The sequence below is a fragment of the Rhododendron vialii genome, chromosome 6a (genome assembly GCF_030253575.1).
Source record: "Rhododendron vialii isolate Sample 1 chromosome 6a, ASM3025357v1".
NCBI classification, from domain to species: Eukaryota; Viridiplantae; Streptophyta; class Magnoliopsida; order Ericales; family Ericaceae; genus Rhododendron; species Rhododendron vialii.
The window spans coordinates 10,374,814-10,398,861 of NC_080562.1; the positions used below are offsets into that span (position 1 = coordinate 10,374,814).

A 24,048-nucleotide genomic window follows, 5' to 3' on the forward strand; every position below is an offset into this window, starting at 1 on the left:
TCCCGCCAAAGAAACCCCATTAAGCATAGGGTTGTGTTCTCCACACTTTCTTAACCCCTCCGAAGACTCTGTGAGGACCAGCAATCAAAGAAGTGGATAGTGCATAACCCGCCTCTCCATAATCAAAGAGCAATCCAGCGATTCCTCCACTTTCTTGCACATGAGCACCATTTGAGCAGCAGGAAACCCCTCCTCTAATTATTTATTGTTGAGAAACTTAGAATGGCTGCTGTCCATACAGAAAAGGCTCCTTTTGTTGGTACTCCAAGTCTTCTAAACTTGCTTCCAAGGAAACTAAGTATCACTCCCTAAAAAGAGAATAAAAGAACTCAGTAATCTATATTTGACATTTTTTTTTCTGTTCATTGATCTGTATGTGTGTCCTAATGTTCTTGGACAGACCACTCTTTTTGCTTCAGCCATGGATATATGTATCGTCTATGTAGCACTAAAGATTTAGTCCAAGTATCAGTGACCATAAGCGGTGTCACGTTCTACTTCGATTGCGTGGTGTTAAGCAAACAAAAAGGATAAGTCTGGAGTGTTTTATAAAGTTTTGTCGAAAGCATGCCTTGATACCTACGTTAACTTCGGAGATTTTATGTTTTGACGAATCTCCAGTATTTTTGTTAGTTGATTTGATAGTTTGCTTCTGTTCTTTGTTCATCTTTTTACTAAATCTATTATTTCTTTCTTCAGTTTTTCTTCTTTCTATTCTGGTAGCTTTACACTTCGCTAGTAGAATCAGTAAATTATGAAGCGACATGAGGCATTTTGTAGTTGATTACACAAAAGGAGAAAAAGAAGAAGACATCTTGTACTAATTTGGGAGCGGTAGATTTTTTCTTCAATGCATAATTGTGTTGGATTGGAATACCCTTGTCCAGCATTTTACAAGATATTTTGATTTGTGGTTTTGTTTTGTTGTGGGACACCTTTAGGTGAAATAGACTAATGCAGCCTATGTATAGCTTTGACAGAGTCTGGCTGGTGTTAGCTATGGAAACTTACAAGGTTTAGGTTGTAAAATGTGTAGAAAGTCTGTTGGGTTTTGTGGTGTGGTGGTTTTCGCCGGACTCCTTTGGATCCTCCTTCCTTCACTCCGCGATGCACCTGCACCAAAGCGTGAGGCGGGTGGCCGCCTTGCGCCCCTCTGATGAGCAAGTACACAGGAGGAGAGTGTACTGTAGTAGGGTGTGAGAATGTACCTTCCTTCGTGACTCTCCTCTCCTATTTATAGGCAAACATACTTGCCCTCCAAGTCAGGTGTGCCCAGCACATGCCCGTGACGTCACTAGTAACCGCCTTAGCTCGGTGACGTCACGGTGACACCTGACTTACGCCAGCCCTATTGCTAGGAGGTTCTAGAAGCTTCTAGAACTGTCTAGAGCTGTCTGGACGTGCACCAACCCGGGCTCTCAGTCTGGGTCGGGTCGGATCAAGATACTGAGCGGACCCCATCGACCGACCCTTGGTGGAGCGATGCATGGGCTATTCGGAGCTACTGGGCTCGGCCCATCATGCTCGGTCGTTACCATTTCCGCCTGCTAGCTTGCCTCTTCTGGCCTACATGGAGTGAGTGGGCTCGGCCCACCTCGCTCGGCCTTGTCAGGCTTTGGGTTGCCCGATGATCGTTGTCGGGTTTGGCCCACCACAGGTTTCCGGGTGGAAAGGGTGTGCCTTGGCTTGAATATGAAAGGCTTGCAGGTTGCGGGTCCTCTAAGGCTCTAATTCTTGAACTGAAGGCCAATGGGCTAAGGGTTGCAGCTTGGTTAGGACTTGAATGTGAGTCCGGTTGAGATCAATGTTGCTCCATAGTCGTTAACAGTAACATGAGAATGCAAGTTGGCCAATTCGCGCAGAGGTGAGGGGAGGAAAATTGGCACTTTACCCGAATTCGACATTCATCATCTAAAATAGGTGTTATTTTTCCTGTTAATTAGAATCCTATCTTAATAAGATTATCCTAGGCCTTCAAAATCATGCCCAAGTGTTTAATAATTCTGTTTTATGAACACATAATCCACCATATGGACGCCATTAAGACAGTTTTTTCTGTTAATTGATTATTCTTTTTTTTTTTTGGTGATCTGACTTCTTTGTTGTGTTAGTGTCTGTATGTGGTGCAAGTGGAGTGGTAGCCCAATGGTGGGCACCATATACTCTCATGCATTTGACAGTGTTTATATGTGGCTATATATCTGTATATGGTTTATACATGGGTAGCACCAGGTAGTTCATCACTGCCTGTTCTCTGTTTCTATCCTTATTTTGGATTCACTGTCGAATTTGATTGCTTAAAGCTGCTCCATTCCTGTTTATAAGTTTACCGTGTCATATGACAGAAAACTTGTGTTCATTTTTATGATTTTATGTTCTTGCAGCCTGAATGTTCTGTTTTGTTAGACGCCCTTGAACAGTCTGCATGTCATCCTGAGATTGCTGGTGTTCTGGCAAAGAGCTTGCTTCGAATACTACAGCTTTCATCTGAGAAGACTTTTTCTTCTCTGAAGACGCTTGATGCGATTCCTCGGGTGCTCAAAGTTGCTTGTGTTTTGGCCCAAGAAGCTAAAAGGCCTGGAAATTCAATTCCTTCTGCTGAGAGTAACATTGATGTGGTTCCAGAAGGTTTTGATGAGCCTCAGTCACCTGAGACAGCCCAAAATTGGTGCAAAAGCATTGATACATTAGTGGAACTCTTTGTGGAATATCTTTCAGTCACAGATGATGCAAAAAGTTCAGTTTTGCATAGTTACACTTGTGTTGATTGCTTATTCCAGTTGTTCTGGGATAATGGACTGAGAAATCAAATGCTTATTCATATTCTAGACCTAATGAAGGTATTTGGTTATATCCTTCGTTATTATGCAGATGCATTGTATATTATCATGGTTATTTAGTTAAGTTTGATTTTTCTTTGGGGGGTTGGGTTCATTGTGCTTGTAGATCGCTCCAGTTTCCGAGGAAGACCAAAAGGCAAAGTTGTACTTATGCTCCAAGTATTTAGAGACATTTACTCATGTAAAGGAACGAGAGACAAACTTTGCAGAACTGTCAATCGAACTACTGGTTGGGATGAGAGATATGCTTCTCACTGATCAAGTGGTATACTTCTTTGAGTGAACTACTAACAGCAAATATTCTGTTTTTTGCACGCTCTTAAAATTTTGTCTCTAAAAGTTGGCTCATTTATTTCTTTTTTCTTCTCAGTACTACCAGGATTTGTTTCGTGGTGGTGAATGCTTTTTGCATGTTGTATCATTGTTGAATGGAACCCTTGATGAGGAGAATGGAGAGAAATTGGTTCTACATGTTCTTAAAACTCTTACTTGCCTTCTTACAAGCAACGATGTCTCAAAGGTACTCTCCACTTTTTGCCTGTACTCTTATTGTCTTCAGGTGCTGCTCAAATGTTCCACCGTCTTCCAACTTTTTGAGCGCTATCGCATTCTTTTGGTTTTTTTTCCCTCTCTCTGTAGTTTCTGGTTAATTGGAGCATCCACAATGTAATAATCAAAATCAAAAGGTTGCTAAAGTTAACAATGTGTGCTCAAAAAAGTACTCACATTGTAATAATCAAACTTAGCAATCTCTTAAGCAACTCATCTAATTTGGGCATTTGGATAATCAAAACTAGCAACCTTTTGCCAATAACCAAATTATTGGACCCCACATCTTCTCAATCAAGTACAACCATCATGGGAAAGTGAAACTCACTCTCCATAAAGCAAATGCTTTATTGTTAGGTGAAACTCACTCTCCATTTTGGCAAGTGGTTGTGCATTTAACCATATTAATCACTTTATGGATTTTAACAAATGCTCTCTACTTTCACTTTTTTTACTAGAATGCCATTCAATGTAGACCATTAGTTTGAGAAGAAAAAAACTGACCGTTAGATTTGAATTTTGCCAACACATTTTGATTATGGGCAAAAAATATACAATGTGGGACTTGACATTGCTAACTTTAACAATCTCTAAATGGATAATCAAAATTTGATGTGGCAAATTTTGATTATTCACTTTTGATTATTACATTGTGGATGCTCTTAGTTTTCCTTGCTTGTCTTCCTTCAGGCAATCTAATAGCATTAATTAAATACTCAAGTTCCTCCAATTTTGTCTTCTAATATAATTTATTTAGGTCACTTCCAGCCATTTTCGTGAATATATTTGTATCTAGAAGCGTTCCCCTTTGTAGACTTATAAGCACGTAGTAGACTATGATTGCAACAATGATTATTCCTACCAAGTGTTGGGATAACTAATGGACCTTATTTGATACATTAATCACTGAATTATTTTCGCTTTGTAAAATGGACTGATTGCACAACAGATATAGCTTGAATTATTTGGTCATCCGATCATTCTGCAACAAAAAAAAAAAAAAAATTGTGTGCAATGACCCCTCTTCTTGAATTTTATCTGGTCATTACTATTAGGAGGAGTCTTTGTTAATTTTGGTAGATAACTTGTGTTAAGCTGTTAGGAAATGGGCCTAACAATGTATATCAAGTTATCTAACACCCTCCCTCACGCACAACCCTGTCTTGCACATGGAGATGCAAATTTTCATAGATAGAGCGAAACATAATACGAAGGGGAGAAGTATAATGCAAACGGGAACAAATTTGAACAAAGAGACTTGAACCCAAGACCTCTTGCAACCTGAGCTCTGTTAGCATGATAGGTTGCGAAAAGAGAACCACATGTAAAATTCTATTGCATAATTAAAAGAGTTACACTGGCTACAAAACTAACTAGGTTAAATAGAAAAGCCCTAATTAACTATATTATTAAACAACCCTTGTAAACAAGATAAAATTACAAGCGCACTAATTGATATGTTCACAACTTGTCCATTAGAGAAGAGGGAATTGATAATGTTAAAAGTTGCATGATTAACATGGACAGGTCATAGGTCTCAAAGCACTTTGCTTTAAAGCATTTTTTGAGAAGTCAATGATAGGATTAATGGGGAAAAATAAGAGGTATAGTGTTTTTGTTATTGAGGACAACGAATGATGATTAGGGAAGTAAGTAATTATTTGGTTTAAATTGCCTGCTTTACTGGGCTGGGGAACTATTATTCTGAGTTGTTGAGCTGCAATTTCTTTTACTTCTTTGAATAGCCTAAATAGTTTATGTCAAGTTTGAGCATAGCTTGATTACACTGGTGGCACCCTTTTCGGTGCCTTTTTTTTTGGTATAATCCCTCTTTTCATAACTTTTTTTCCCAGAAGCATACTTTAGCTTTATTTAATGCAAGTGCTTGGCTTCAGCTCAGATTTCAACGGATTTTAGCACAACGTACAAGTGAAATTTTCTCTTTCCTTTTCTTCTCTTCTTTTCCGTAGATATGCAGGGGTATGCATACATATATATGCTCTGGGATAGGATGTAATTTTTCAGGTTCTCTAAGTTAGAACATGGACCATTTTTCACCTGAGGCGGGTGCTGCAATCAATTTGCAGAGGTGGTGTCTTGTACATTAAACAATCTGAGATTGTAGTTGATTGTTATTGTGTTATGTAGACATCCATTGATTAATATCTGTTATCTTGGCTTATCGGACAAATGGATTGGCCTTTCTTGGTTTTGTTATTTCATTGTGATTTTCAATAAGCCTTGTGTCACCGTGTGCGTGTGTGGATGCCCACACTTGTGTGTGATTGCTTATGCATAGCTTTCTAGATGAGCCACATGCATTTTCTCCTTTTCATAGTAGCTGTCTAGATGAGCTCCTTTTTTGCATTCACTGCATATTGTAATGAATTTTGCTGACCACGCTAGAGTTTCTTAAGTATGCTTTAGTGCTTTTTGTTTCTGGATCTGCTACAAATTGGTTAGTTTATTTGCAGGCTGCATTTAGATCTCTTGTTGGCAAGGGTTATCAGACATTGCAAAGTTTGTTGTTGGACTTTTGTCAATGGCAGCCAAGTGAAGGACTTCTGAATGCTCTGCTTGATATGCTTGTTGATGGAAACTTTGATATCAAAGCGGGCCCCATTATAAAGGTGACTTTATTATGAATCCCTTCTTGAAGAAAGGTGGTCCGAACACTTCTTGGTTTTCTATGCACTTTGATGATTACCACTATTGCTGTTAAATTTGGGGCAGTCTATGAATTCTAGAATTGCATTGCATGCCTGTGATATTGCATCTCATATGACTATTTTTGTTTTGTCTGATTTGACTCAGAATGAAGATGTGATCTTACTTTATCTGACTGTCCTCCAGAAGGTTGGTGATTTCTTTGCCTTTTTGTGTCTCTGTCTTATGTTTGTTTCCTATTTTCTTCCATCTATGGTAACATTGATAGTTGCATCATTCATGTCAGTTTTATATGACAAACACAATGTGGTGTGATTTCACTTGAATAATTACTTTGCAATTTACTAACTGGGCAGAGCAGTGATTTGTTGCGGCATAATGGGCTCAACGTGTTTCTTCAGCTACTCAAAGATTCAATATCCAATCGAGCTTCTTGTGTCAGAGCTGGAATGCTGAATTTTCTTCTTGATTGGTTTTCTCAAGAAGAAAATGATAGTGTAATCTTGAAAATTGCCCAGTTGATTCAGGTCACTGGTGGGCATAGCATCTCTGGTAAGGATATTCGTAAAATATTTGCTCTACTGCGAAGTGAGAAAGTTGGTACTCGTCAACAGTACTGCTCATTATTGCTTACGAGCATCTCATCAATGCTAAATGTGAAAGGACCAACGGCCTTTTTCGATCTCAATGGGAATGATTCTGTAAGTTCGTTGCATCTTCACAGCCACATAAAGAGCTATTTACATCTGAATGATTGCATTAACTTTCTATTTCCCTTCCACTTTTTGTTGTGTTCTTTATTCTGTTCATTTTCCTTTTTCATTTTCCCTTGAATTACGAGCATTATTAACATAGGCTCCATAAATAAGCAAGTTATGTTAGGATCAAAGAATTATTCCATAGCGGATCAAAAAAAAAAAAAAAAAGAATTATTCCGTATTCAGATTTTTTTTAGGTACATATTTTTAGGGTCTACTATGATGCTGATTAACTGGTGCAAGGTGAAAAAGGGAAAGCAGCTTACGGATTTTTAGGGAGTAACAATGGTATGGGAGTAAAGGCCGAAATGAGATGTGCTGTCCCATCAGACAACTGTCCATACTAATATTACAAATATTATCCAAATGTATTGTTGCATCATATTAGCCAGCAGGACATTTTGGTTGGAGATTAAGCGGTATTTTGACACAGGCAGTAGATATTCTGTGAGATGGATCATTATCTACTCTTTGGAGTTTTAACGAGGGAAAATTGTTGAAATATCAAGTGTCTGGTAGGTATAGAGCGAGAGAAGTGGTGGGCTTTTTGGATGATGTCTCTCACCAAGCCTACTGAAAAGAGGGCTTGGGGATTGAACAGTAACTGTTATTCTGCTATGTAGTTGAATCGCTGGATTCCTTTTTTCCTTTATCTTACTAGAGTCACTGCCACCATTGTGCTGAGTTGTTCCCATGTATGATGTAGGCTGTGCCTTTATGTTTTTGACACATTCAGAAGCTGTGGATTTAAAGTCGTCAACTGTAGATTGCCAATATTGGCACCACTGAACTTCTGTTTCTGAAAACTACTATGTTATCCTGCTTTAGTTGAACGCTTGTGCACAAATGCATCTACCAGATCCAAGTATCCAACTTGCCACTGTGTCTTACACCTCTTTGGGTTTTCTTTTTCCTTTTTCATCCATGCAGGGAATTGTTATTAAGACGCCTGTACAGTGGCCTCTGAATAAGGGATTTTCTTTTTCTTGTTGGCTCAGAATAGAAAATTTTCCCAGAAGTGGGACAATGGGGCTTTTCAGTTTTCTCACAGAAAACGGAAGAGGGTGCTTGGCAGTGCTTGCAAAAGACAAGCTGATTTATGAGGTAAAGATCTTTTTGCCTGGAGGGATTTCTGGTTGTCTGTTTCGCGATTCGTAAGTGAATGAGGAACTTTCAGTGCATTATGAAACACTGTGTCTTTATTTTATTGGCTGGATAGTACTGTCCACAAATGATTCCCCCTCCTCTCTCTCCTCCCAACTACCCTTATTATTATTATTATTTTTTTTTGCAGTCGATTAACCAGAAACGTCAGTGCGTTTCTATGCAAGTTAACTTAGTTAGAAAGAAATGGCATTTCCTTTGTATAGCTCATAGCATTGGTAGAGCATTTTCTGGGGGTAGCCTACTGAAGTGTTATGTTGATGGAGTTCTTGTATCATCCGAGAAATGCAGGTATTTCCATCTTGTAAACAGTGTCTAACTCTTTTGTTCTTTCCTTGAAATTGACCTTTTTTCCCCAACTTACTTTATCCCATGGCTCAGGTATGCAAAAGTTAACGAGTCAATGACTAGTTGCACGATTGGCTCAAAAATAAATTTGCCTCCATACGAAGACGAGAATGCCATGTGTAGCATCAAAGATTCATCTCCTTTTCTCGGTCAGATTGGCCCAGTTTATATGTTTAGCGATGCCATTACTTCTGAACAAGTGCAGGGCATCTATTCCTTGGGACCAAGCTATATGTATGCATTCCTTGACAATGAAATTGCTATATCTTCAGATAGCCCAATGCCTGGTGGAATTTTTGATGCCAAAGATGGTCTTGCGTCCAAAATAATATTTGGACTTAATGCACAGGTTCTTTTTCTTATTATAGAAGTGATCGTTGTGCTTAAGCTTTTGCTTAGTTCTTTGGCCATCAAGAAACTCAGCAATCTTGGTTTCCTTTTCTCAGGCAAGCAGTGGCAGGACTTTGTACAATGTCTCCCCACTGGCTGACTATGCGTTGGATAAGAATCCATTTGAAGCAACTGTGATGGTTGGGACGCAGTTATGTTCACGACGCTTGCTACAACAAATTATTTATTGCGTTGGAGGTGTTTCTGTGTTTTTTCCTCTTTTCACTCAGACAGAGTTGTATGAAAATGAAGAAATTAGCCAATCTGGACAAGGTTTCCTTGCACCTATCATGAAAGAGCGATTAACTGCAGAAGTCATTGAGATAATAGCTTCTGTCCTAGATGAGAATTTAGCCAATCAACAGCAGATGCTTCTTCTTTCTGGATTTTCAATACTTGGGTTTTTATTACAGTCAGTTCCACCACAGCAACTGAATATGGAAACACTTTCAGCTTTTAAGCATATGTTCAGCGTTGTTGCAAATTGTGGTACTAATCACATACTCTGAGTTCTCTCTTCTTTTTTCAAACACAAGCAATTTCTTGTTTGGATGCATGTGCTTATAAGTTTGCTGAATTCATATACTCAGTAGCAATTTTCCTAAACATGAGTACTCACATATTCTATTGATGCCATCCAGGTTTGTCTGAGCTGCTTGTGAGAGATGCTATATCTAATATATTTCTTAATCCTCTTGTCTGGGTCTACACCGTTTACAAGGTGCAACGTGAATTGTACATGTTTCTCATTCAACAATTTGATAATGATCCCAGGCTTCTTAAGAGTCTGTGTCGACTCCCTCGAGTTCTTGATATAATAAGCCAATTTTATTGGGGCAGTGCAAAATGCCAATATGCTATGGGGGGCAAGCCTCTTTTGCATCCCATAACGAAAGAAGTTCTTGGAGAGAGACCAAGTCAGGAAGAAATACATAAAATTCGCCTTCTTCTATTGAGTCTTGGGGAGATGAGTCTTAGGTACAGTTTCTTTACTGGAATGCCTTGTATTTTTGCCTCCAGTATGTACTCTGTCTTTCCTGCTTACTTCGTCAATGATGTCTATGCTGATAAAGTAGACCTTACTCATGCATTCCTTCTCACAAATCTTTATTCAAACATGGGGAAATCCAGGCAGAACATTGAGGCGTCAGATATAAAGGCTCTTATTGCGTTTTTTGAGACAAGTCAGGATATGGCATGCATTGAAGATGTTTTGCATATGGTTATTCGTGCTGTTTCACAGAAACCACTGCTTGCTTCATTCCTGGAACAAGTCGATTCACTTGGTGGCTGCCAAATATTTGTAAATCTTCTTCAGAGGTATGTCCTTTATACTAAGTTGAAAAATGATGAATTTTGATCTATGTGCACAGAACTATTTCTGTTTCTATATTGATTTGACTACTAGTTATCCAACATATACCATATTTTGCTTACCACTCTTTGTATCATCAACTTGCTGTGCAATATAACTTCGACTAATGACTCTCTGCAAGATAATTTGTTAAATTTAGATTTCATGAGGTTAAACATAGGACTAGCTGATTTCAACTTGATGTGGTTTGGTCATAGAATGTTCTAGGTTCTCAAAGGCCAAAGCAAATAATATATTTCTTCAAGTTACGGTTCTATAGTCTCTGCATTGTTCTTTCATTTCTTTTCATGACTTTTGCTCCAAATTTTTGTTTAGAAGGTTTTCCTTCCGATTAAAGTGAAGCTTACCAAATCAAACAAAACTTAGCCTAAAGTGAAGCTAATAGGATGGAATTAATAAAACTTCCTTTGTTTTGAAATCTAGCAATTTCCCTTTGATTTCCTTTTGTTCTTTCTTTTCTCTATCTTTGTCCCTTGTTTTCTGTCAAGCCAAACAAGGTTTACCACCAAGGCTTACTATTGTTTTTAATCATACTTGGTGTTAATTAGATTCAACCGTTCTTTTGTGTACGTAAAGTTGGAATATATTAGGCACAGTATGGCATGTGGTTCTGATCTCGAAGATGTTTTGGGTGCCACTCTTTTTCAAGTGATTGTGCTGCAGATGAGTTAACTGTTTTGTTGCATTATTGAGAGAAGCTTTCCTTACATCTCGCCCTACACTTTATTACTTAGAAGTGCTTTTTTGCATGTTTCTTGTTTAATGTTTCTTTTCTTTATATTTTCTATGCGAGTTCTGTTGTTGAGCTTTGCTATGCAATGATTCGAATGTTGTCTCTTGGAACTTTGTTTATGCTAGGGACTCTGAGCCCATCAGATTGCTCAGCTTGCAGTTCCTGGGAAGACTTTTGGTCGGTCTTCCATCTGAGAAAAAGGGATCAAAATTTTTCAGCATTTCAGTTGGCAGATCCAAATTCCTCTCTGAGGGCCATAGAAAAATCAGCTTGAGGATGCAACCAATTTTCTCTGCCATGTCTGATAGGCTGTTCAGATTTCCTCAGACTGATCTCCTGTGTGCTAGTTTGTTTGATGTTCTCCTTGGTGGTGCTAGCCCAAAGCAGGTAATATAATATATGTTTGAGTCTTGCCTACTATGTTCACATGGTAGTTTAGTATTAGTTTTAGTATTGTTACTTGTCTGTTGACCGTGGTGGTTAATTTTTTATTTACCTATTTGAGTGGCTGTCTTTAAATTGTGCTCTACAGGTTTTACAGAAACATATCCAGCTTGACAGGCAGAGAAGCCGGGGAAACAACTCTCAGTTTTTCCTTCCTCAGATCTTGGTCCTTATTTTCAGATTCTTGTCTGGGTGCGAGGATGTAGCTGCAAGAATAAAAGTAATAGGAGATTTACTGGAACTTCTCGATTCAAATTCTTCAAACATTGAAGCCCTAATGGTAAAAACTGATTAGATTTCTCTTTCAAAGTATACCCTAACAAAGGAGTGTTATCTCACATAAATTGATAAAAAGTTACCTTTTTGCAGGAAAATGGATGGAATTCGTGGTTGATGGCTTGTATACGGCTTCATACATTGAAAAACTACCAAATGGAGTCACGAGTGCACAGTGACACCGAGATAAATGAGCTGAGTTATGTGAGGAATTTATTCTGTGTAGTTCTTTGCTACTATATGCAGTCTGTGAAAGGTGGTTGGCAACACCTAGAGGAAACAGTGAATTTTCTTCTTTTGCTTGGTGACAAGGTCTGTTGTTATTGTCTCTCTTGCAATGTAAATAGGTGTGATAGTTCCGGCTTAGAAGTGAGAATGAATCTGCTTCAGCAAGTTTTTTGTTTTTGCAGGGTGGAATTTCATATCAATGCCTGCTTCGTGATGTATATGGTGATTTAATGAGGAGGCTTATAGATTTATCTTCTGGAGACAACATTTTTATCTCGCAGCCATGTCGAGACAACACACTATATCTTCTCAGGCTAATTGATGAGATGCTTTTGTCTGAAATTTATCATAACATTCCGGTAATCAACATAGTTGAGTACTTGATTCGAACTTTTTGTCTGATATTTATCCTAACATTCCGGTAATCCAGTTCGATGTGTGGTTTGGACAACAAAATAACTAGATCTTTGTCTTTCATATGCTCACGTTTTCGTCAGCTACGTTCTTATCTTCAACTTTTGGTATGAACATGATTCAGACTTCCCATTGCTTTGATAAAAATAGGTGGGTTTGGTGCTTCTAGCATCAGTGATGCATCATTATGTGATTATCAGCTTCTGCTACCATGAAATAGTTTTCGTTTCTCCTTCTATGTGCTCTTTGAGTAGCCAAGGAAGAAAAGTAACTTTTTTTGTGTGGCCTGTACAGTTTCCTACAAGTAGCTCAGAACTTTTTCCGGATTTCCTAGAGTTAGATAGTCACAAGGATCTCAGCTCTGCCTTATACGAGGCTTTACAAGGAGAAAATGATGACCACATATCCAGGTATCAGCTCTGAAGACTGGTCATTTTATTTTGAATTAGTTTCTCCTTCACATTCCTGTTTATTGTGACAATTTGAATACTCTATTCTACTTTTGGCTTTGGTTATATGGGAGTAATTGGAAACTAAAAAAATTAAAGTTGAATTGTGGGTCATTTAGGATTAAGGCTTCTTAGTTGAACTGTACTGAGGCATCTGAAGCGCGGTTACATGTTTGAATTTTGTATTCTACTGCTATATGTCCCTGCTATACCTGTGTGAAGAGGTTTGTTTTCTGCAAAGATAAGAACTAGAAAGCTGTGCTTCCCCATTTTGTAGTTCTTCCTCATTTCTCACTGGTAGAACAGTTGTTTTTTTTTTTTTTTTGAACAGAAAAAAATTAATTAATTAATCATTGAAATTGTTACAATGATTAAAGGGACAAGGAATGATGGCATCAAATCCTAAGCTAAGCTAAGAACTATCCTCTGCTCACCTGAGACCCAAAACCAAGGTTAGCAAGAAACCAACCCAGGAACACCCATTGGGCCAAGCCCAAAAACCAATGGGTCTCCAACCTAGATCGACAACAATTAGCTCAAAGACGGGCCAAGCCCAGCCTGAAAACAAGCCGAGCCCGGCCAAGCCCAGCCTAACACCCAAACCCCTAACCCAAAGCAGAAATTCGCCGCCAACCACCCATGCTGAAGACCCTCTCCCAGCAACCCAACCACCACCAGAGAACCCCTTGGCCAAACCCAGATTGACCAGATGCCGAGAGCTACACCATTGCAATCCTCACCCGTTCCCGCAGTTCCGCTGTGACCGCCGAGAGACCACCAGTTCAGTCCTCATAAACGATCAGAGCAACCGACAACCTCACAACAATGTCAGTTCATCATCTCCCTCATAAGCTCGAGCAGATCCACTGCCCATATCCATGACTGTCCTGAAATGCTGTCGAAATGCCACCACTGCCGTTAAGCACAACCAAAACACACCCAGGGGTGGTGGGTAGCATCACGATACATGCCTCCACCACCGCCAACCCGCACCACGCCGTTAGGCCACCTGGCGACACCCAGGAGAAGAAGCCAGCGAGCGGTTGGGGGGAGGAGGCGCGGTAGAACTCTTGTTAAGGAGTTATTTCCTATTTATTTTAGTTGGTGCTAATTTTTCACACCAGTTACTTTGTTATTGGACGAAAATGCTTTAATCACCTAAACTGTGAAAATGTAGATTTAAGGGTTCATCTCTCAGCATAGATAAAGGAGATTTTTAAAATCGATCTGTAAAGGCAAGAGTTCATCCTGGTTGTCGAGGGAGGTCCGGCGTTGAAGCATGCTTTGGTTTCAAAGTCAAGCTCAGCGGTCAGAGGAAAGAAAGCCAATCCATAGGTTTTGTCTTTTGCTGTGACACCCATTGACTGAGATAGAAAGTGGTGAAAGCAATCCCCCCTCTTGGGGTAGGGACCATGCTAGGACCCTTTCATTCCTTTGCTCCTTTCGCTTCGACCCATGAATCTTAGAAAGTAGGTAAGCCTCTCTCCTGTCTGTTCACAAATCGTCTCTTTGAAAGAAGGAGTTCCGGTAAGCAAGTCAGATGTCTCCTAGCCAGCCTGCCTTGTCTCTTATCAAATCAGCTGTTGAAAGATCGGCTTAAAGTCTGCCACGGTGATATAATCTCTTTTCAAGAAAATGATGGGTTAACTAATGAAAGAAAGATGGAACTAGATGCATTCATGAACTTTGGGTGCCAAAAGTGAAGCTGGTTGCCTAAGTGATGCAATCAAAATACCAAAGGTAATCAAAGATTCAAAGAAAAGAGCAAAATCCCATTCAAGGGGATAAACCCCAAAGGGTTGAGAGAGAAACTATGTCTCAATCAATATATTCAATATTCTTAATAATCAAAAGCTATCTTATGAGCACTCTAGACTCCTATTTATAGACCCTCTACTACAAAGGACTCAAAATGACATACATACCCTTAAATCTACTGTATCAGATTTGCCCTCTTAGGCCCCGTTCTAGAACGGGAAAAAAACCCTTATTTTTTTAGAAGGCAATTTCAAGCTCAAAAATTATGGGCTTGTTGAAATCTAAAAATATTCAATATGGATCTTGTTTGAAACATCTCATTGAGATCTTTTATACGATGCAAAAAAAATTGAAAAATTATTTTTCATTTAAATTATTTTTGAATTTGAAAATGTGAAATAAGCTACTTATTTTTTAAGAAGGTTTCTGGAACGGAGCCGTACACCCTCTTACAAAACAACAACTTGTCCTCAAGTTGGACAACAAGACACAAGACACAAATAATAATAAAAAAACATAAAGCATGCAAGCTTCGGGTTAGGCATGTAGCCACATTTTATTGACCATCATCACCCCTTATGCAATAAACCATATTCAATACGAGCTTTCGTTTGTGTACATCCACAACGTCCATCCTTGTGTGCAAATAGATCACCCACTTGGCATGCCTCTTGTGTAGAAACATATCAAAGTAATAGGTCATGACTCTTGTTCCCAATGCACACCAAGAATTAGAATCATCTAACACGAAGTGCTGAAGGTCCAACTTCACTTCATACCCAAGGCTTGCTCGAGTTAAAACCATACCCAAAGGATCTTCAAGCACCAAGTAGTCTACTCCCTCTTTCGGCAACTTTGGAACTTGTTCGGGCACCACCACAACACAAACTTGTGCATCTTGCATCTCTTGCTCTACCGATAACTTGGAAGATAGGTGTTGAAAGTAATCATCAATCTCAAAGTCATAACTTTCCTCTACATCATGGCTTGCCTCCAAAACTTGCCCACTATCTTCCAAAGGTGTCAAGAAAGGCTCATTGATCGGTAGGATAAGTCCTCCTTTCTATTCATCTTCACCAAACTCTTCTTCAAACTTGTCATATATGGGAACGCCATCTAAATCACCTCTAGCCCCATAGACGGGATCATCCTCAACATCTTCATGTGAGGGTTCATCAAAGATAGAAACATGAATATCGTCACTTGGATACTCATCATAGATTGGAACATTAGTGTACTCATAATCATCATTACAACTTGGTTCTTTCACCTCATCGACAGAGAGCATCAAGAACGGGCTCACAAGCCTTTTCACCAACTTTCAACTCAAGAAATGGTTCTCCAAGCTTGAAGCATTTGAATACTCCGTTAGGTGACAGACTTCTAGCCTCCTACGTGCCGATTAAAAATTGATTTTCAGTTGGGACAGCCCCTAAGGACTTGCTCTTACCAAAACTAGTCAAGGAATCAGCATTGGGATGTTGATTGAAATGTAAGAATTCTTCCTTGAGCATCTTCTTTATCTTATCCCATTACCTAATCTTTTCTTTGCCTCTCATTTGTCGACTAACTTTGAGTTGTGTCCACCTATCCAAAACTCTCCCCTTAAGGCAAGTAGATGCCAACTTCACCTTCTTTTCTTTGGTAACAAAATAATATTTGAACACACCAACCAATCAACCAACTCTAGTGGGCTTCCACAAAATTTGGGAAGTTCATTATCAACATCGTTCACCGATGTGTATTCAAATCCAACCAAATTTGCTCTATGCCAATGCGGAGCACCATAATGAATTTCTAGTGCCTTTTGGTTGGACGTTGCAAACACCGCACCTTGTCATACAAGGTAGCAACTTGTTCACTCAACTCTTTAATCTCATTCCTCTTGCAATTTGAATTGCCATAAGTATCAATTTCATCACCAAAATCTCCCATATCATCTCTACTTGTACCTCTTCTTCCTCTATCTCTTTGAGCCATTACAATACCACAATCAACTCCAAACAAGCAAATCAACCCCAAATAATGAAAACCAGCCAACTCAGTACACGAACAACCTCAAATCACAATCAATCGACACAAATGATTCCAAATAGTGACAACCCAACAACAAACCGCAAGAAATTGAAGCAAATAGCAACAAACGAGACAAGCCCAAATAGAATCGAAACTGTAAACACAGATTTGAGCACTGTACAGTAATTTTTGAACACCCAGAACCCATTTCAGAGCTGTACAAGGGGATTTTGAGTGGAATAGGGGCTCCGGCTAGGTTTTCCAGCACTGTTTTAGGTTTCCGGCGAGTTTTTCCAGCGAGGTTTAGGTTTCCGACGAGATGAACGGTGGGGATCGAGCCTAGAAGCTCTGATACCAAATGATGCAATCAAAATACCGAAGGGAACCAAAGATTCAAAGAAAGGAGCAAAATCCCATTCAAGGGAATAAACCCTAGAGGGTAGAGAGAGAAACTATGTTTCAATCAATATATTCAATATTCTTAATAATCAAGGATGGCTATAATGCCACAACAATAATTGCTGGAGCCATGATTGTTTTATGTATTTCGAAAAGTTTGCCCTCCACCTTTCTTCCACTCTATTTATTTCTGCTTCCCTTATTCCGTTTCTCTCTCTCACTACAAAATTACTGTCATGGTCTACTTTCCCTATTCTTCTCTGCTCTCTTTTCACTTGCCCCCCTCTCTCTCTCTCTCTCGTTTCCACTCTTTGCAATCTCATTTTTCAGCTTTCTCACTTCTACGAAAAATAATTTGACCGGAAAGTTAGCTAGGGATGACACCAATGGAGAAGGGAGAGTGATCGACGTCACCGACTCACTGGTGCGAATCTGTTTCGTGACATTTCCCAAATTGAACTCAAACATTTATCCCCTCACCCTCACACAACCAGATATTTTACAGCCTAATATACGAGGAGATTGAGGGTTGGGAGAAACAAAGTAGGGGAACAGATTATAATTACACGATATGCATGACGGTGAGATTTAATTGAAGGGAAGTTCAGTGTGGGCACTGAGCAGTGGTGGTTGGTTTCAAGTGAGAAATGGGACATAGGAGAAGGAGAAAATTAGGTCTTGTGTTGGCTGTGGAGGAGAAGAGGGAGTTACAAGACGGGGTGATGCATGGGTGTAGAGAGAGACTGTAACAGTCAGTTGAGTGAAAGTGTTGTGGCATTAGAAATTTAGAACAAAATGTCGTGGCGTTATCAGTTACCATAATCAAAAGCTACCTAATGAGCACTCTAGACTCCTATTTATAGACCCTCTACTACAAAGAACTCAAAATGACATACATACCCTTAAACCTACTGCATCACTAAGGATCATGTAGCTTTTGGGTCCAACCAATTATGCTCACTGTTTTTTGTGTTAAGCAGTATAACATGCAAAATTTACAATCAATATATTATATCAGTTGTGGTCCATTCTATCTCTAAATCCACTTGCTTTCATGGACTTCCCATTCTTCTCCTTGATTTAAATCCTGGAGGGAGCAGCTCCCTAGCTGGTTTTAAAATTCCACCTAGTTCATATCTCTTCCTAGTGAAAGGAGCAATTGTAACTTTAGCACTTTTAACTGACACTTCAATTGGTGTCGACTGGAGTATGGTTGTTCACTCTAGGAAAGTGGGTAAGATGCAAACATATATCGTAATCCTTGATGAAGCAGATGTGTCACTGTCTGATATACTTTGCTTCGGCCTGATATAGTGAAATGAGCTATAAGTTGTTATGATCCTGCCTGGTATACTTCGCTTCTAGTTTGCAAAATATAGAGCAGTCAAGAAGTGTCACTGTCTAATGGCTTACCTGATTTGCATAAATAAGTTGTTGAAGTTTGTTCTTAGGGTTTATATCATTTCTTTTTTTCAGTTTACTGTGAAAGTTAATAACCGAATTTCTTTATAACCAGATTTCTTTTGGGTGGTTAAGGCTAATATGAACAGTTGAATTTTAGAGCTTGGAGTTTGCATTTAAGGCTAGGGCTTCGGCTATTTGGTGCAACTTATCAAATCAACTCATCTCAACTAGCCTTTCTCCAGATTACTTGGAATCAGCTAAATAGTCAATTTTTGGAGGTGTTATTCTCATTGAAGTATACATAGGTCATTGTTATACGGTCTTGGGTAGAACTCAACCCCAAAAACTAACTATTGAAGTGAGAGTGGCCTCACGCTTATATACTTCATATTACTTTGGTACCCAAGCGATGTGGGACTTTGCTTCACACCCTCCCTCATGCACGGGGTGCTCACTCGGTAGCACCTGCTGCATGCATGTAACGACCCGCACCAACTGACCTATTAATCATTAGCCTAACCATGTGGCTCAAAAGGTTAACCTCAGGTTATACAGTAGTTTGATGCAAACCATTATATAATACCTTTATTTCCCAAGTTTCCCTAATGTGGGACAAATTTGGTTTCTCACAATGTAGGAGACACGCACCCTACCCATCTCTGGTACCTAGCTCCATATCATGTTAGACAGTCTTGGGTAGAACTCAACCCCCAAAGCTAGCTATGGAAGTGACTAGTGAGGGTGTCCTCACGCTGATGTGGGACTTTGCTTCACAATCATCTCCTTATCTAGGAGAAAAGGTGCCAGGGTATGGAGTCTGTAAACCTTACTTGAGAAAAGTGCTAGTAGGGATGGCATTTGGAACCGGCCCGATCTGCCTCCGCTCTGTACCCGATTCGATCGAGGTGGATCGCCGTTCTACTTTTCGGATTTCAGATCGGGTTTGGATGAAAATTTTGTGTTTTTTTTTCGGTTTCGGGTTCGATTATGCAAGCATCCGACCCGACCCCGACCCGAAACATTTACATATAGTTTTTTTTTTTACACAGGAGATATGCTATATTACAATCTAACCCCATCATATATATGTGAGATGCTAGGGTAAGCACCGCCTACTACATAGCAGACCACCAACCACCAGCAGTTCTCTCTCTCTCTCTCTCTCTAAATCGAAATCAAAAAATAAGAATAAGGGTTTTAAATTCATTCAAAGCCAGATCTACTTCTTCTCAGTGTTCTCCCACTACGGTTTGCTGCTTGTGTTTACATATGACAGATTTTTTCTTGTTTATTTGTTTATGGTGGGCTTGGTGGCATAATTTTTTTCTACTGCTCTTCTTTGGGTATTTTCCTGCAAGTATAATGTTCTAAAATATTTTCGGGGCTATTCGGGGAACCCGATACCCGTTAGGAGCGGGTTAGGGGAGCCTGAAAAATCCTTCGACGGGGATCGGGGCGGGTTCGGAGGTGTATCACCCATTCGGGTTTGGGGGAAGCAAAATCCGACTCTGATCCGACCCGTTGCCATCCCTAATTGCTAGGGCTGTTTGGTGCTCACAAGTACAAGAAATACTTCTGCTAGTTGAAAATTCTAACAACTTTTTTTTTTTGTCTATATGCTGTGAGTTATATTGTTATCACTAATGGTTTTGGAACTCTATCTGTGCGAATCCCAGGGTATCCGAAGAGCGTGCCATGTATAAGGATGAGATGATTGATGATGATTGGTGGAATTTATATGATAATCTGTGGATCATTATCTGTCAGATGAATGGAAAGGCACCAAGCAAGATGTTACCAAAATCTTCATCCGCAGTGGGCCCATCTTTTGGCCAAAGAGCACGTGGGTTAGTAGAATCGCTAAATATTCCTGCTGCGGAAATGGCTGCAGTTGTTGTATCAGGGGGTCTTAGCAGTGCATTGGGTGGAAAACCGAACAAAAATGTTGACAAGGCTATGTTGTTGAGAGCAGAGAAGTGCCCTAGAATTGTCTTCCGCCTTGTCATCCTGTATCTTTGTAGATCTTCTCTAGAAAGAGCATCTCGTTGTGTCCAACAGATCATTCCACTTCTGCCTTATCTTCTGGCTGTTGACGATGAGCAAAGCAAGAGCAGATTGCAGCTTTTCATTTGGTACTGTAATATTGCATATTATCTTCACTAGCAATTGCTTTTATTTGTCACTTGGGCGTTAAAATTAGTACAGAGTATGTAATTCCTCCATCATTCTCAATATATGTGACACCATTTTCTTTGTGTACAGGGGCTTGCTTGCTGTTAGATCACAATATGGAATGCAGGATGATGGCGCTCGATTTCATGTTATTTCACATATGATTCGAGAAACTGTTAATTGTGGTAAATCAATTCTTGTGACTAGTATAATTGGCAGAGACGAGTCTGCAGATTCAGGCAGCAATGCCAAAGAAACAGGCACCCTCCACAATCTGATTCAGAAAGACCGAGTGTGTGCTGCGGTGGGCACCAAGTTTTATTTTTCTGCCTTTCCGTTATTGTTAATACAATTCACCTTGTACTGCTACTGGTGCACGTCGTCATATATCTTCCAGATCCTCCTTAACAATAACACCATTACACCAGTTAGTTACGTGTTTCTTCAAAATTGGCTCCAGAAGACCTGCTGTCTTGCGGGGGTTATGCTATTCAGTGACATACATAAAAATTGGAGTATGAAAAATGTTGAAGTACTATTCATTATGTTGCGTATCAGCTACTTTCAAACGTTGGTCAAAAGTAGTATGTGAGGATGACTACGAGTGTTGTTTTTGCACAGTTTTTGAATTCTTTGCAAACTATCACCTGACTACCCGAGAGCTATCTATCCAACTCTCACCCATAATCTATCTCGTTCTCTCAGAGATGACCGTTTTCTTTCATCTTTTAATCTTACTTGTATTCACCAATTGGGTAAAATTTAAGAAAAATACTACATGATTTCCATGTGGTCAGCTGTTTGCACAAAGTTGAAGAATCTATATTTGTACTTGCGAAGCCAGGCATCTGGTAGTAGATATTGACGTTTACGAATTGACTATTTAATTTTTATGTATCATTTCTGCTGACTAGCATGAGCCCCGTTCTTTTAACTGTGTTTTCAAAAATAATTTGTATGCAGGTTGCTGATGAGGTGAAGTATATAAAGACTTCAAAAACTGATCGCTCCAGACAGTTGCATGAGCTCCGTATTCGGATTGATGAAAATGCATCCACCAATTCTAGCCAGAGGAATGCTTTTGAAGATGAGATAAAGAGTAGCTTAAACACGATTCTTGCTTCTGATGATAGCAGAAGAGCTTCCTTCCAGCTTGGTCATGAGGAAGAACAGCAAATAGTTGCTGTAAGCATATAGTCTTATGTTAAGTTATACTTCATTATCTTGGTTTGTTGCCATCTGTCATGAATTTGTGCATTAACTGCTTTGGACTATACTTACTGGTGCAACAGGAAAAATGGATACACATGTTTCGCAGTCTGATTGATGAGAGGGGACCATGGTCGGCAAATCCTTTTCCCAATGATACCCTAACATATTGGAAGCTTGACAAAACTGAAGATGCATGGAGGCGTAGGCCCAAGTTAAGACGAAATTATCATTTTGATGAAAAGCTTTGTCATCCGACCCATCCCCCATCCACTGGATGCAGTAATGAGGCTATTCTTCCTGTTAATGAAAGCAAATCTGCTTTCGGGGGGCATATTCCAGAGCAAATGAAGCGTTTTTTACTGAAAGGGGTTCGCAAAATCACTGAGGAGGGGTCCTCAGAACCCACTGAAAATGACACTGAAACAAGTTGGCAAAAGGCCTCAGTTTCTGAGGATATCTCAGACAGAAACGGCTCTGAGCCTGTAAAAGACAGCACTGATCAAAAGGAGAATTTTCAAGACAGAAAGGATTCTTCCCCTCCATTATCAGGGCAAGAACCTAGTGAGGTATGTTAGAATGGTTGTCAGGCGTACCAAAGGGTGCTCTAGCAGCATTTCTAACATCTGCTTTCCTTTTTCAGGTTCTTATGTCTGTTCCATGTGTACTTGTAACACCAAAGAGAAAATTAGGTGGACGTTTGGCGGTCATGAAAAGTGTGTTGCATTTCTTCAGTGAGTTTTTGGTGGAAGGTACTGGGGGATCGTCTGTTTTTAAGAGCTTTCATGATTCAGGCAAGCCTGATCAATTGGGAGAAGCTCAAAAGCAGAATCTGTATTTCCATTTGGATTCTGACAAAGGGAATGCTTCTGAAAACAAAGAAACTGTTGAGGGAAATGTTCTACAAAAGCAACCCAAAAATATTAAGCGCCACCGAAGATGGAACATTTGCAAGGTAATGAAAATGTACATTGTTCTCTCTGATTTCATCTTTAGTAAATCTCTCTTGCGGGGTAATTTTTTTTGTGTTCCTATTCATTGGTGACTTCAGGTAAAGGCTGTCCATTGGACTCGGTACTTGCTTAGGTACACGGCAATAGAGATTTTCTTCAATGATTCGGTTGCTCCTATATTTTTGAATTTCATATCACAGAAAGATGCAAAAGATGTCGGAACCTTGATAGTTGCCAACAAAAATGAATCTATTCCAAAGGGATACAAGGACAAGAATGGAATTATTTCCTTTGTTGATAGACGTGTGGCATTGGAGATGGCAGAAACTGCCAGAGAAAGCTGGAGGAGAAGGGAAATGACAAACTTTGAATACCTAATGGTACTCAATACACTTGCAGGAAGATCTTATAATGATTTAACCCAGTATCCTGTGTTTCCTTGGGTACTAGCTGATTATTCCTCAGAGACTCTTGACTTCAACAAGTCATCAACTTTTCGGGATCTTTCAAAACCTGTTGGTGCACTGGATCCTAAACGGTTTGAGGTTAGGTCATTTTGTTTCCTGTTTTTTGTACTCTGTCCCTCTTTAGAGTACATATGTGACCATTGGATTGTTTTTTTCATTTGCAGGTTTTTGAAGATAGATACCATAGCTTTTGTGATCCTGATATTCCCAAGTAATCTTCAACACTGTTTCAGCATGAAAATTGTGCTGGACTATTATACTCTAATAACTAATTGTTCATTTACATCCTACTGCAGTTTCTACTATGGATCTCATTACTCAAGCATGGGGATTGTGCTCTTTTACCTTCTTAGATTAGAGCCATTTACCACTCTCCACCGTGCTCTGCAGGTATTGCTGTTGATAATTTCTGCCTTCTTGTAATTTGACCAATCCTTGTGATACTCTTGAAATTGAAGTTACGTTTATCAACTCATATTTGTTATTTTTTGCGGAGACTTCAGGTCTTTATTTTTTCTGTGTCAATCTAGCTCCTTCTGTCCCTTGATTTACTTATATGAAAATATATTCTTACACTGTTAATTTTCAGGGTGGTAAGTTTGACCATGCAGATCGTCTTTTTCAAAGCATTGAGGGCACTTATCGGAACTGTCTGTCAAACACAAGTGATGTTAAAGAGTTGATTCCAGAGTTCTTTTACATGACAGAGTTTCTTGTCAATTCAAACTCTTATCATTTTGGAGTAAAACAAGATGGTGAACCCTTAGGTGAAATTAGCCTTCCTCCTTGGGCCAAGGTATGTACTTCGCCCATGGCTTCGACGGAATTGTGAACAGTTTGGTTGGTGTTACCATTTTTTGCAGCAAGTCTTTTCATCTATCTAATCATCGTAATTCGTTAGTAAAGAATTATGGATTACCACCGCCATAATTTAGGGAAACCCGGTGAGTCCTCTGTACTGTGTGAAACTTGACTTGCTAGTTTCCATTTTTCTCCTTTTTAAGTGTACATGTGTTGCCTTTTCTTGCTTATTTA

The 24,048-nt window shown here is 39.5% G+C and overlaps 1 protein-coding gene across 5 annotated transcripts in view; it reads left to right on the forward strand.

Moving 5' to 3' along the window:
* The window catches only part of LOC131331365 (BEACH domain-containing protein B), a 49,968-nt gene that overhangs the window by 18,039 nt on the left and 7,881 nt on the right, over positions 1-24,048 (forward strand). For 4 of the 5 annotated variants that reach the window (XM_058365260.1, XM_058365261.1, XM_058365262.1 and 1 more), the window contains 26 exons: positions 2,385-2,840; positions 2,947-3,105; positions 3,211-3,360; positions 5,864-6,019; positions 6,204-6,245; positions 6,413-6,757; positions 7,745-7,918; positions 8,109-8,269; positions 8,360-8,675; positions 8,773-9,205; positions 9,358-9,694; positions 9,848-10,036; positions 10,950-11,211; positions 11,357-11,548; positions 11,638-11,856; positions 11,955-12,143; positions 12,481-12,596; positions 19,889-20,344; positions 20,475-20,688; positions 21,348-21,569; positions 21,677-22,162; positions 22,237-22,548; positions 22,645-23,091; positions 23,178-23,224; positions 23,310-23,403; positions 23,603-23,809. In XM_058365260.1, coding sequence (XP_058221243.1) covers positions 2,385-2,840; positions 2,947-3,105; positions 3,211-3,360; positions 5,864-6,019; positions 6,204-6,245; positions 6,413-6,757; positions 7,745-7,918; positions 8,109-8,269; positions 8,360-8,675; positions 8,773-9,205; positions 9,358-9,694; positions 9,848-10,036; positions 10,950-11,211; positions 11,357-11,548; positions 11,638-11,856; positions 11,955-12,143; positions 12,481-12,596; positions 19,889-20,344; positions 20,475-20,688; positions 21,348-21,569; positions 21,677-22,162; positions 22,237-22,548; positions 22,645-23,091; positions 23,178-23,224; positions 23,310-23,403; positions 23,603-23,809 — 6,381 coding nt within the window. The remainder of the gene's footprint in view (positions 1-2,384; positions 2,841-2,946; positions 3,106-3,210; positions 3,361-5,863; positions 6,020-6,203; positions 6,246-6,412; positions 6,758-7,744; positions 7,919-8,108; positions 8,270-8,359; positions 8,676-8,772; positions 9,206-9,357; positions 9,695-9,847; positions 10,037-10,949; positions 11,212-11,356; positions 11,549-11,637; positions 11,857-11,954; positions 12,144-12,480; positions 12,597-19,888; positions 20,345-20,474; positions 20,689-21,347; positions 21,570-21,676; positions 22,163-22,236; positions 22,549-22,644; positions 23,092-23,177; positions 23,225-23,309; positions 23,404-23,602; positions 23,810-24,048) is intronic. The other variant, XM_058365263.1, reaches the window with a different exon arrangement.